General features: G+C 40.4%; 1 protein-coding gene across 2 annotated transcripts in view; it reads right to left on the bottom strand.

Moving 5' to 3' along the window:
• The window catches only part of LOC121317487 (exostosin-1-like), a 338,142-nt gene that overhangs the window by 55,064 nt on the left and 269,870 nt on the right, over positions 1-13,208 (bottom strand). For both annotated transcript variants that reach the window (XM_041253479.1, XM_041253480.1), the window contains 2 exons: positions 12,559-12,652; positions 5,569-5,676 (listed from right to left, as the gene is read on the bottom strand). In XM_041253479.1, the coding sequence (XP_041109413.1) occupies positions 5,569-5,676; positions 12,559-12,652 (202 nt within the window). The remainder of the gene's footprint in view (positions 1-5,568; positions 5,677-12,558; positions 12,653-13,208) is intronic.

The raw sequence follows: 13,208 nt of genomic DNA, 5'->3' as shown, positions 1-13,208 counted from the left end.
GCATGTGTATCCACCCTAGTGTATGCTTTGCACTACCCTGGGTCGTCCTCAGTGCTTAGACACTCCGTGCCTCGGTGCTTAGTGCCCCAACATGTCATTAACACCTGCACTTGGCGCCCTGATTCTTCGGTGCACCAGTACTGTATTCTACCTCACTCAGTGTCATCTGTGCTTCTTGGTGCCTAAGTGCTTCAATACAGAGGTCTACACTCTCAGGTGTTTAAACAACACCCTTGGGGCCTATGAACAGGCTGGCTATAGGGGTGATGTCATGCCAAGAAATGAAACCAAAACACAGCAACTGCGGGCGAAACTGTGAAGCTGTGGCGCTCAGTGTTTTATTAACAAAATAAGAAGTTTTAACAAGACAGAAACACTTTGTAAAATAAAACGGCACAGTAGCCAAAAACAGACAAACAAAACGAATAGACACAAACAAACAGGTACCTGCACAACATCCCCTGCTAGCATGGCTGAGTGTGTGTCATTGGGAGCCCCTGATCAGAAGGCAGGCTCAAGCCCTTGCTCTGGCCCTAGATCCAGTGGTTACCCCGGATGTTACAGAACCGGGTGTCAACATTGCTGAGGAGGACTAGGATGTGATTTTAATAGTGACCTAATGGGAAGGTGGCTCCTTCCTTCAGAAGCAGCTCCTACCTCCCCTCACCATAACTTTGGACCAGCGGTAGAGGAATTGCTGCAGCGCTATCACAAAGAAGGCAAGGCGTCTTGGCAGGTGGCCTCAGTTCTCTCCTCCTGTACTCTGGTATGGGAGAAAAAACAAGATGCTGGTGTCCACCATACTTGCACTTTGACTTGGACAGTTCCGATCCACACTGCCCAGGGGGATGACCTGAGGCACCGCTTTCAGGCTTCCGTGGCAGCTAACAGCCGGGCCTACCTGCAACAATGGGAGGGAGCCATATGTGGGATTCCAACACAGGAGCGATCTCTGAGATAGTCCCAATGCCGCCCCAGGCAGCCCCCACCTGGTTGCTCGCCACTGTACACAATGGTTGTACACACAGTCACATTCTCCAGTCTGTCCAGCCAGGTGACTGGTTTACAACAGTGGACCAAAAGGACGCATATTTCCACGTCCTTATTCATCCAGCACACCGGAAGTATCTCCGCCTTCACTTTCAGGGGAGTGTCTTCGAGTTTTCCGTGCTGCCTTTCATCCTCTCCTTAGCCCTCCTCATGTTTTCAGAGTGCATGGATGCCATCCTAGCTCCATCCTAGGCTGCAAGGGATCAGTGTGATGAACTACCTGGACCAGTGGTTGATCTGTTCCCAGTCGCAGGAAGTAGCAGTGGTCCACACAGCGATTGTGAGAAAGTATCTGTGAGGCCGGGTTTCACCCTCAATGATGCCATGAGCCAGTTAATACTGGTACAAAGTACGGTCTACTTGGGACTCCTGGTGGATTAGCTTATGATGCGATCGTACCTGTCGGATGACAGAATAGCTGCCATTCACAACTGTCTGGCCCTGTTTCAACAAGGGTTCACAGTACAATTGGTGTTGTGTCAAAAACTATTGGGTCTGATGGCCGCAGCTTCATCAGTCATCCAACTGGGGTTATCCAAGTGTGACTCTGTGTCTTTTGGCTACACCCGAAGAGTGTCAGACACTCGGCTGACCATCTCTTGCCTATTCTGTGAAGCCCTGTTCTGGTGGAGGCAAGCCTCTCACCTGATCGTAGGCGTAAGGATGGGAGTGATGATGACAATCCAATCAGGGTTGGGGTGCAGTCTGGGCAGGCAGAGGAGTTAGCAGGTCCTGGACAGGCCACTAGACATCCCTGCACATAAATATGCTGGCGCTCCGAGCAGTGCACTCGTTAACGAATGGCCTAAAGTGCTTTTGTATGCTTTCCCGCCAATACCACTGCTTTCTGCCTTCTTCGAGACGGTCAGGGGAGAAAAAGCGACAGTTCTCCCGGTAGCCCCCAGATGGCCTAGGAGAATCTGGTTTTCAAACATTTGTCAACTGCTGCAGGGCCAACCCTGAGAGATCCCACTGCGCAAGGATCTCCTCAGTCAGATGCAAGGCACCCTGTGGCACCCAGAACCGGGCAGACTCCAGCTGTTGTCTGGTCCCTGAACGGGACTGTCTGTCTACCTTAGGGCTCTTAGATGCGGTCGTTAGTACACTGCAGAACGATAGGGCTTCCTCCACAAGAGCACTATATGCTTACAAGTGGAGGTATTTTCAAGGTGGTGTATGGCCAGAGGTCATGACCCCATCTACTGCCCCATAGCAATTATTTAATAGTTTCTGCAAGATTTGCTAGAGGCGGACAAGTTCCCCTCTACGCTGAAAGTGTACCTGGCAGCTATATCTGCATGCCACGTCCCCATAGACTCAGTATCCCCAGTAGACCCATTTTCTAAGTGTGCTTGGTGGCTGCGTCCCCCTAGAAAGGATGTGGTATTGGAGGATCTCACCAAGGCCCCGTTTGAGCCTATATGTTCCATAGAGCTGAAATATCTCTCTATGAAGACAAGCTTTATTAGCCATCACCTCCGCTAAGCGGGTCAGTGAGCTACAGGCTCTGTCTGTGCACAGTTCCTGTATGCACGTTTGGGATAATGGAAACAGGCTATCGTTGTGCACAAACCCTGCAATCCTACCTAAGGTAATTACAGCTTTCCACTTGAACCAATCACTGGAAATAGAGACCTTCCTTCCCCCTCCCTTTGATTGGAACAGGATAGGAAACTGAATTTCCTTTGCCCAGTGAGGGCATTGAGAGATTATGTGGATAGGACGAAAGCGCTGTGTTAGTCTGACCAGTTCTTCATTTTTCTATGGTAAAAGGGCCCTGGGTCAAGCCCTCTTGAGTAACGACTGGCCCACTGGATTATGGACACAGTATCGACTGTGTAGAATAATGCTGGCCTACCCCCACCTGGGAGGGTGGCTGTGTCATAGACCCTCTTTCAAGGTACCTCATTGACGACATTTGTACTGCGGCTAGCTGGGCTACTCTGCATACATTCACCAGGTTCTACTGACTAAATGTGATTGATCCCTCTAAGCCTTCATTAGGCACAAGGGTCCTTGAGGTTGTACGCACACGCCACCAATACTACTTGGCTGTAACGAGGCGTCCCTCCTATGCTGTCCGCTCACGCTTCTTCGCAACTTTCTCTGGTATACTTTCCCAAAAGTATTGGTTTGGTGGTCATCTCTGAATTGAAAAGCAACTTTAGGTTATTTACCGTAACCCTGGTTCCGTGAAAGAGAAGACGACCACCAAACCTTTCGAGGTCACATCACTCGCGGGTTCAATGCAAAAGAGGAAGTGAGCCCCGTGGAGTGACATCCTCGGTCCTACCTGCCGAGGGAATAAGTAGTTGCTCTGCGAGGTGGGCCTATCAGCAGCTCTGACATAAAATGCTCAGTGAAAACCTACCTAAGGCAGGCATATCCTAAAAGTATGGGTTCGTGGTCATCTTGTCTTTTAGGGAACCAGGATTATGGTAGGTAACCTAACGTTCATGCACATACACTTATAGCCAAACAATGTAAAATAGCTGAAAGTGAAAGAAAGAGATTTTCATGTTTTTCCCTTGATAAGTCCTTAAACGATACACAAAGTATTTTAAAAGATCAGTTCACCACTAGTGCCACAACGAGTGTGGTCATCTCTTAATCAGTGCTGTAGCAAGGTCGATCCAGCTGGGACCATCTCTACTGGACATTGAAGGAACTTTTAACAGGGGGATGATCCTTCAAGGTTTGTGGATTCTCCATGTTAAAGAGCTCAAACATGAAATGGGCCATGGTCAAATACCCCAGGAAATGTTATGGTTGAACTTTCATTTAAAATTACTGTATTGGAAACATTTACAAAAATACCTCTACAGTAGTATTATATCATGATTTATACAGTGGCTTGCGAAAGTATTGACCCCCCTTGGCATTTTTCCTATTTTGTTGCCTTACAGCCTGGAGTTAAAATTGATCTTTTGGGGGTTTGTATCATTTGATTTACAGAACATGCCTACCACTTTGAAGATGCAAAATATTTTTTATTGTGAAACAAACAAGAAATAAGACAAAAAACCAGAAAACTTGAGCGTGCATAAGTATTCACCCCCCCCAAAGTCAATACTTTGTAGAGCCACCTTTTGCAGGAATTACAGCTGCAAGTCTCTTGGGGTATGTATCTATAAGCTTGGCACATCTGGCCACATCTGGATTTTTGCCCATTCTTCAAGGAAAAACTGCTCCAGCTCCTTCAAGTTGGATGGGTTCCGCTGGTGTACAGCAATCTTTAAGTCATACCACAGATTCTCAATTGGACTGAGGTCTGGGCTTTGACTAGGCCATTCCAAGACATATAAATGTTTCCCCTTAAACCACTAGAGTGTTGCTTTAGCAATGCTTAGGGTCATTGTCCTGCTGGAAGGTGAACCTCCGTCCCAGTCTCAAATCTCTGGAAGACTGAAACAGGTTTCCCTCAAGAATTTCCCTGTATTTAGCACCATCCATCATTCCTTCAATTCTGACCACTTTCCCAGTCCCTGCCGATGAAAAACATCCCCACAGCATGAGGTGATGAGAGGTGTTGGGTTTGCGCCAGACATAGCGTTTTCCTTGATGGCCAAAAAGCTCAATTTTAGTCTCATCTGACCAGAATACCTTCTTCCATATGTTTGGGGAGTCTCCCACATGCCGTTTGGTGAACACCAAACATGTTTGCTTATTTTTTTCTTTAAGCAATAGCTTTTTTCTGGCCACTCTTCCGTAAAGCCCGGCTCTGTGGAGTGTACGGCTTAAAGTGGTCCTATGGACAGATACTCCAATCTCCGCTGTGGAGCTTTGCAGCTCCTTCAGGGTTATCTTTGGTCTCTTTGTTGCCTCTCTGATTAATGCCCTCCTTGCCTGGTCTGTGAGTTTTGGTGGGTGGCCCTCTCTTGCCAGGTTTGTTGTGGTGCCATATTCTTTCCATTTTTTAATAATGGCTTTAATGGTGCTCCGTGGGATGTTCAAAGTTTCGGATATTTTTTTATAACACAGCCCTGATCTGTACTTCTCCACAACTTTGTCCCTGACCTGTTTGGAGAGCTCCTTGGTCTTCATGGTGCTGCTTGCTTGGTGGTGCCCCTTGCTTAGTGGTGTTGCAGACTCTGGGGCCTTTCAGAACAGGTGTATATATACTGAGATCATGTGACACTTAGATTGCACACAGGTGGACTTCATTTAACTAATTATGTGACTTCTGAAGGTAATTGGTTGCACCAGATCTTATTTAGAGGCTTAATAGCAAAGGGGGTGAATACATATGCACGCACCACTTTTCTGTTATTTATTTTTTAGAATTTTTGAAACAAGTTTTTTTTTTCATTTCACTTCACCAATTTGGACTATTTTGTGTATGTCCATTACATGAAATCCAAATAAAAATCCATTTTAATTCCAGGTTGTAAGGCAACAAAATAGGAAAAATGCCAAGGGGGGTCAATACTTTCGCAAGCCACTGTATAAGGTAATGCAATGTGTTCATATTGATAGACATTGTTTAAGCACCATCAAACAAAATCAGACTTTCTCTACCTGCAATAAAAGTCTCTCATCTCCAATGACAGCTGCTTTACTCCAGTCGATGATCTCAGAGAAAGGCAGTTCCCAGCCATTGCTTAATAACACAGGGATACAGGCAGCCTGAAAATAAGACATTTAGTATTTTAATAAACAGAAAGAGAGACAGGCGGAAATGCCAAATTCATTCTGACTGCTGTGAGGTTAAATATATCAACATAGAACCATACATCAATGGAGATTAATCCTGTCTCAGTCTATTCTAATTCTGTTTTGTTGTATATTTAAAGTGCTCATATATCTGAGTATGTACCAGCAGGGCTGGCATCAGAGGACGAAACTGCACCCGGGCCCAGCCCTGAGTCCATTTCAGTTTTTTTCTGAGCCCACTTTAATGACCAAATGTAAAAAATGTATGTGTGCCGTCTAATCATAAACCGTAGTAAAGTAGTATTGGCGTATTATCAATCAAAACACAAATCCGCAAATCACAACTAACAGATTGTCTTTCTGGAGGCGCGACGCAGAGCACTCTGGCAATAGTTCAGTGTTAAGATCATACAATTGCTCTGCTGGCAGATGTGCTACTAAAGGCGAAATTTCGTGAGGCGAACAGACTCGGACAGTTCAGAAGTTCCGTTCTGAAATTTTTTCAGTCAGAAAGTTCCAAGCATTATTTACATAACATGTAATAAACTATAAAATTAAGGATATTATTATGGGTCAAATATATTTAAAAAATATTGCTATATAATACAGACCATCATAAATTGAGCCTACATTTATTATAGTTTGCCAGTATTGCAAGTACAGTTGTTATTTATCTAATAGAGATCAGCAGTACAGCTGTGGCCAAAAGTTTTGCATTATCCTATAGCATTAACACATTTAGCTTCATAAAGTCTAATGAAACCTGCTGAATAATGTTACATTAACATATTGAGTTACATACTGATTTGTAGTTTTCCATATACTTAACAAAAAAGTGACAAATTAAAAAATGGGACATTTCCACATTTAACATGGAGTACTGGTTTCTGATATGGTGTGGTGTTATTTTGCAGTACACGTTTAAATGGGCATGTGCAAAAGATTTCCGCTCAGAAAACAAGGAAATCTGAACAGGGGACGATGTACTGAGTTTGGCCCTTAAAGTTCTTATATATATATATATATATATATATATATATATATATATATATATATATATATATATATATATATATGCATACAGTACCAGTCAAAAGTTTGAGTACACCTGCTTGAAACCAGGCTTTTCATGATTATCTATGCTTTTAACTGTATAAACTTGTCTATAAACACTTAATATTTCATATGATACGTGTACTTATATAAACTGATAATCATAAGTGAATTTCATTCAAAAATTTAATTTTTAAATGAAAATGTAAATCTTGTCAATTTCAATGAAATGGTCACCCAAAGCAAGGGGATTTCATTCTGAAGCCCAAGCCAGTTAAAAGTCTGAAATGTGTATAACACAGTGTTAGAACACTGGCCTAAAATTGTCTTTGTTAGATGTTCTCTGAGTTAACTAGCATGTTACCTAATTAACCTGTTGTCACCAATTATTGTTAACAGGTGAGGGTCCATGATTACTATAAATATAGGTAGCACAGGCACAAGTCTGCCATTCCTGAATGTAAGGGAGCAGAAAATGGCAAAATACGCTCAGTTAAGCAAAGAAAAAAGACAGTCTGTAATTACTTTAAGAAATGAAGGTCAATCTTTAAGACAAATCACAAGAACTTTGCAAGTGTCTGTAACTGCTGTGGCCAAGACCATCAAATGATTTGAAGAAACTGGCACTGAGGACCAAACAAGGTCAGGCAGGCCAAGGGTGACCTCAGAATCAGAGAACAAGTTAATTCGAGTCACAAGTCTGCGAAACCGGCGATTAACTGCCCCTGAAATACAAGCTCAGCTAAATGCTACTAGAAGTACAGATGTTTCAACATCAACTGTTCAGAGGAGATTGTGTGAAGCTGGCCTAACTGGAAGAATTGCTGCAAAGAAACCACTGTTAAGAGTGCAGAATAAGAGGAATAGACTTGCCTGGGCCAAAAAACACAGAAACTGGACGTTGAGGAGTGGAAGCTGGGCAATCCTTCATTCTTCAGCAAGATAATGACCCTAAACACACCTCAAAGTTGTGCAAGAACTATCTGGCGAAGGACAGTGTAGGACAACTCAATCTAATGACCTGACCTGCCCAGTCTCCAGACCTCAATCCCATAGAACTTGCATGGGACAAACTGGACAGAGGAGTCAAAGCAAAGCTACCCACAAGTGCCTTACATCTCTGGGAATTGCTGCAAAGAGCTGGGAAGACATGTCGGGTGATTTCCTGCTGAAACTTGTTAACCAAATGCCTTGTGTTTGTGAGGCTGTTATTAAGGCAAAGGGTGGCTATTTTGAGGAATCCAAGATTTAGAGACAATTTTCAATTTTCTTGAACATTGCTTTGATACTCGTTATGTTTTGTTTTGTATATTGTAACATGTGTTTTCATTTTCAAGTATTTACAGAAACGTATACGAAGTAAAACATTGTCAATTATGAAAAAAAAAACTAGTTTTCAAACTTTTGACTGGTACTATATATATATAATTCACAATTCAGCAAATTTATGTGACTTTAACTGATGAACAACAAATTGGGTTACCTAAAATAAAAAATATATGTATACATACGATTTTGTGGATGAACTAGTTTGTCTTGTTCGTTAGTGATTTGTGCAATCGTTAATCACAGCACTTCCGAATCAATGTGCTCTTAATTAGAGCCTTGTATGGCTGGAGATCAAATTTTAAAAGGGTAAAATGTTCTACATATCCTTATTACCTCTGCTAAATCACATGCTCTTGATGATATCATTCTACGCTTGGCTTTATTTAATGTTAGATCTCTGTCTAATAAAGCGTCCCTAATCAGTGATTTTATTATGGACTATAACCTTGATATTTTATCTTTAACTAACTGAAACTTGGCATAGAGCTGACGACAATGTTTCTTTGATTGAGGCTTCTCCAAATTATTATTTTTTTCCAGATTGCATTCACCACTGGTCGGGGATGTGGGCTTGCCTCTGTCTTCTGCCCTGAATTTAAAATCAAACAGGAAACTTTCAAGGGATATTCATCTTTTGAATTGCTAATGCTAACTATAAATAACACATTACCTGTTCTTATAGCAATTATATATCGTCCATCCAAGTCTAATTTGCTCTTTTTGAAAGAATTTAGTGATCTTTTGTCTATATTGTCTGTTTACTATGACATGGTTCTTTTATTGGGTGATTTTAATATCCATGTTGACATTGACACTGATTCTAATTGTTCAGAATTTTTGAGGCTGCTGGATTTCCTCATAATCGTGGCCAAACTTTAGATTTAGCAATTTCCCATGGTTCAAAATATTATAACTACTCACCTTACTATTCCTGATCTTGTAATTCTTTCTGAGGCTATATTACCTTCAACTGCAAAAAGTCTGGATTGTATAATCAAAACTCGGGTAGTTAATTCATAATCTACTGTAAGGTTCTGTGAGGCTTTAAGCTTCTCACCAGTTACTCCGTCTGTATCATTAGAGGAGCTGGTTGACACCTAAAACAACTCCATGACTAACATTGTAGATACTGTAGCACCAGTTCAAACTCGGAGGGTGTTTTCCAAAAGAAGCACGTGGGTTCTAATATGCATGCTCACTGCTTTGAATGGAAAAGCCATCAAGTTAAATATAGGAGGGCTCTGTCCCAGGTTACATCTTCATACTATTCTGACCTGATTGAAATAAATACAAATAAACCTAGATTTCTTTTTGCGTCCATAGATACATTAATAAATCCACCTTCTAATGCTTGTACACCCACCATCGGCTCCTCTTTTAGCTGCAATGACTTCTTAAAGTACTACAGATCAGATTTGAGAGACTCCTTCTATTATTGACCATTCTTCATTACCTGAACAAACTAGACCTGATAGATCTACGACAGGATTTTGCCTTGATTATCGTACAAGACCTGACAGCATGAGAGACCTACTACTTGTTCCCTTGAACCTATCCCAACCACATTATTTTAACAGTTAACAATTATAAATTAATCACTTTCCTTTGGTATAGTTCCTTCTGCATCTAAAGTTGCAGTGGTAAAGCCCTTGCTAAAAAAAAATTATATATAATAACACCTGGCAATGCACAGCAATGTGTAGTTGCACAGGTAAAAACCATGGGGTTCAGTCCTGAAAATCAATAAAAAATAATGAAGACATGATCACCAATCCAGAGTGCTCTTGATGTAAGTAGTGAAATACACATTAAGGTGAGCAGTGGTGAAGTGCAGTTTGGGTTTAGTGCTGGCTACAGTGTGACAGTTCCTGGGTATTTAGCTATGTAATAAAGACAAACAATATTATTATTAAGACAGACAAAACAACACAAATTACTCATGGTTCTTTTAACTTCTGTAACCATAACAAAGGGAACAGTTTGCTTCACTGCATCCCCTTTTATAGAATCAGTCACACCCCCTTTGGTAGTGAGTGCAATTGCTTTTCCTCCAATCCGCAATTGCCACCTCGCTGACCTCTTGAGGCAATGACTTATTGTATTATGGCTCCACCCCCTTTCTAGATGGCTTACTTCCAACTTTCTCTGGAATGAATTGCCAACCCATCCAGTCCAGGGCACACTGTTTAACTGTTACACAGCGCCCTCACAGGTCGAGAGGTTTATGATCTGGATACACTCTCTCTCTGCAACAGACTCATATTAGGAAAATTGTTAAAGTATCATTTTATATTTGAGAAATATAGCTAAAACTTCAGACCTCTTTATTTCTGTACCTGATGTTGCACTAACATATGCATTTGTTTCATCAAGAATTGACTATTGTAATACACCTTTTTTTCTGGGATTCCAAATTGATTGGTATCTCAGTTACAGCTTGTCAAAAATGGCACCGCAAAAATACTAAAACCAGAAAAAGTAAACATTTTTCCCTATCTTGGCCTCTTTGCACTGGCTCTGTGAAAAAAAAAAAAAAGACCTGCCTAAATATTACTATTTTTGTATTTATTTTTCATTTTAAATAATGGTGCCATGCTGTTTTTATTCAAATGAGGAGACTCCCTAAGCCTATTTCTTACAAACTGACGTGGTAGCTTAGTTCCCACGCAATTCTCCAAGTGGAGTCCTGTGACAGGACTAGAAGCCCTGCACGTATAAAAGGGGGCAGGGCAAATTCCTGGTGTTTAAATGTATTTGTGATTGTTATTGTAAGATTTAAAATGTATTGGTATGTTATTTAAAAATAAACATACTGTTTACGTTCATTTTAGAACGGGGTACCCCTCCACCCCTGTGTCTAATTTGTATTGTTTTATATTAGAATTTATTGTGTGTGTGTGTGTGTGTGTGTGTATATATATATATATATATATATATATATATATATATATATATATGAGTAGAAACAGTCCCTGACGGTTTTCAGCGGCTGCACTTCTATCAGATGAGCCACTTGGGGACCCCCAAACATATCACCTTTTGATGGCGTACCATTTTCTGACCTTACACGGGTCACGTTTTGGTACATGTACCACATTCTGATGACGTACCACTTTTTGGCCCTACAACAGTAGACTTTTGCGATATCATTTTGTAATTTGATTATGATGATAAATAAAATATCAAAATTATGTTCATATAGTTTAGTTTTAAATTATGTCTCAATCCTAAACCGAACAAACGTAACATGTTCCATGGCAGGAAGGTGGAACAGTTTCGCCAAATTTTTGTGATTAATTTGAAGCTATCAGTCTATTTCAATATAAACTAAATTGAGTAATTAATCAAACAGATTAGTTTTGTTACATAATTGATTTATTAAAATGTTTGGATATACTGTTACTTGATTACTAATTGATTACTGTCGTGTTCAGTAATCTTAAAATAAAGTTAGAATATGTTTTGCAGGGTTACTTCACAGTCTCTTGCACTAGGGTCCAGTAAATTGTAGCACTGGCACTGTATGCCATCACACATTTTTGTCTCTGAGTTAGACAGTGCATTGACGTTGGCCTGTTTTCCTTCAACTTTGTTGTGTACACTATATATTGTAAGATTTAATATTTGTCCCCTCACAAAACTCACCAATATTATGGCACTGATGTTTATAACCAATAAACTCCATCCATATCTTATCTAAAAGCATATATTATTAACTGGTGCTTTCCCTGAGAACTTTTAACTCAAATCAGTGCATTGAAGCCTTTAGACTCTGCAACATAACTGCACAAAATCAAAACAAGCGGGTATTTGCTCTTCACTTAATTTGAACTTGCTAAAATATATATTTCATTTTTGATCATTATTAAATTCAGAATTCATTATAATTCAGAATTGCACCACACTTATTATAATATAATTCTATAATACAGACACAGAAGCAAAGCACTTGAAAGCCTTAAGTTTCAATTATCATACGTTTGCAATTGCAAACAAGGTGAAGGGCTCATGCATATTAGAACCTAAGTTGGACTGTCTTGGCACAGTCGTACATGATGGTTCTTGAGACTGCACAGCAGGGGTGGGCAAACAATATCTAAAACTGACACTTCCAGGTCTGCTCTTTGATCTAACCAGTTTTTAAATTGTTTAATTGCCTTTGGAGCTTCAGATGTGCCTTCTGATTTCTAATACTTGTATGAATTTCATGTTTAGTTGTTTAGAAAATATATTTTCCGTATCTACAGTATTTTGTGCCACTGTGTTTGAAATTAAGACAGGTTGTCAATACCAATAACCCACACATGCCTGGAGCTGATTGATTGAAGAGTGAAACATTTGAAGTGCTGATGAGTAATTCTGAAAGCTGGGGACTCTGTATCCTTTTACACATTTGGTTTCCAAGGGAACAGCTAAGTAATGCACGGAACAATGAAGGGAAGGATGTTGTTGGCATAACGTTAACCTACGCACCTGCAGGGCTTCCAAAAAGCGAAAGGAACCCAGCCTCCGACCTCGGGGGACTAGGCAGAAACTGGAGTTGTGCAGCAGCTCTTGATAATCGAACCTGAAACAAGAGAGAACAAACACACATTAAGCATGAGATCAAACAGAAGATCAAGTAATTGTCGGTCTTTAAATAACTTTCAGTTTCCTTGTGCATATCCTTATGCATTTAACTAAAAACAATAACAGCTAAGACAAAAGTTTACACTTTGTGCTAGAACAGGGTTCTTATGAATAGATGCAGATTTTACCCAACCTTACAGAATATTTACAATATATAATATTTACATTTATTTACGCACATGTTAAAATGCTTCTGGATTGTTATTAAATAAGCCAACAGCAACTTTACTATTTATGTATTTATCAAATTAATTAAAGCAGTCTATATGCTTTTTGGCTTAATTTAAAGCTGCAACTATGAAGTGCTGATCGTTATCAAAAAACATGTCCATTATACTTTAATAGATACTTGAGTGTAGGACCCACTGATAGTTAGGTATATACAGTAGCATATGCAAGCTTAATGGGCCCTTATTGTTACGCTGACTACATTTATTTTAATGTCTTGCAAATTTCCCTAATTCCACCATTAAGCCACTCTAACTCATTGATTG

Source organism: Polyodon spathula, chromosome 6, assembly GCF_017654505.1.
Source record: "Polyodon spathula isolate WHYD16114869_AA chromosome 6, ASM1765450v1, whole genome shotgun sequence".
Classification (NCBI taxonomy): domain Eukaryota; kingdom Metazoa; phylum Chordata; class Actinopteri; order Acipenseriformes; family Polyodontidae; genus Polyodon; species Polyodon spathula.
This window is presented reverse-complemented; position numbering and strand designations above follow the sequence as displayed.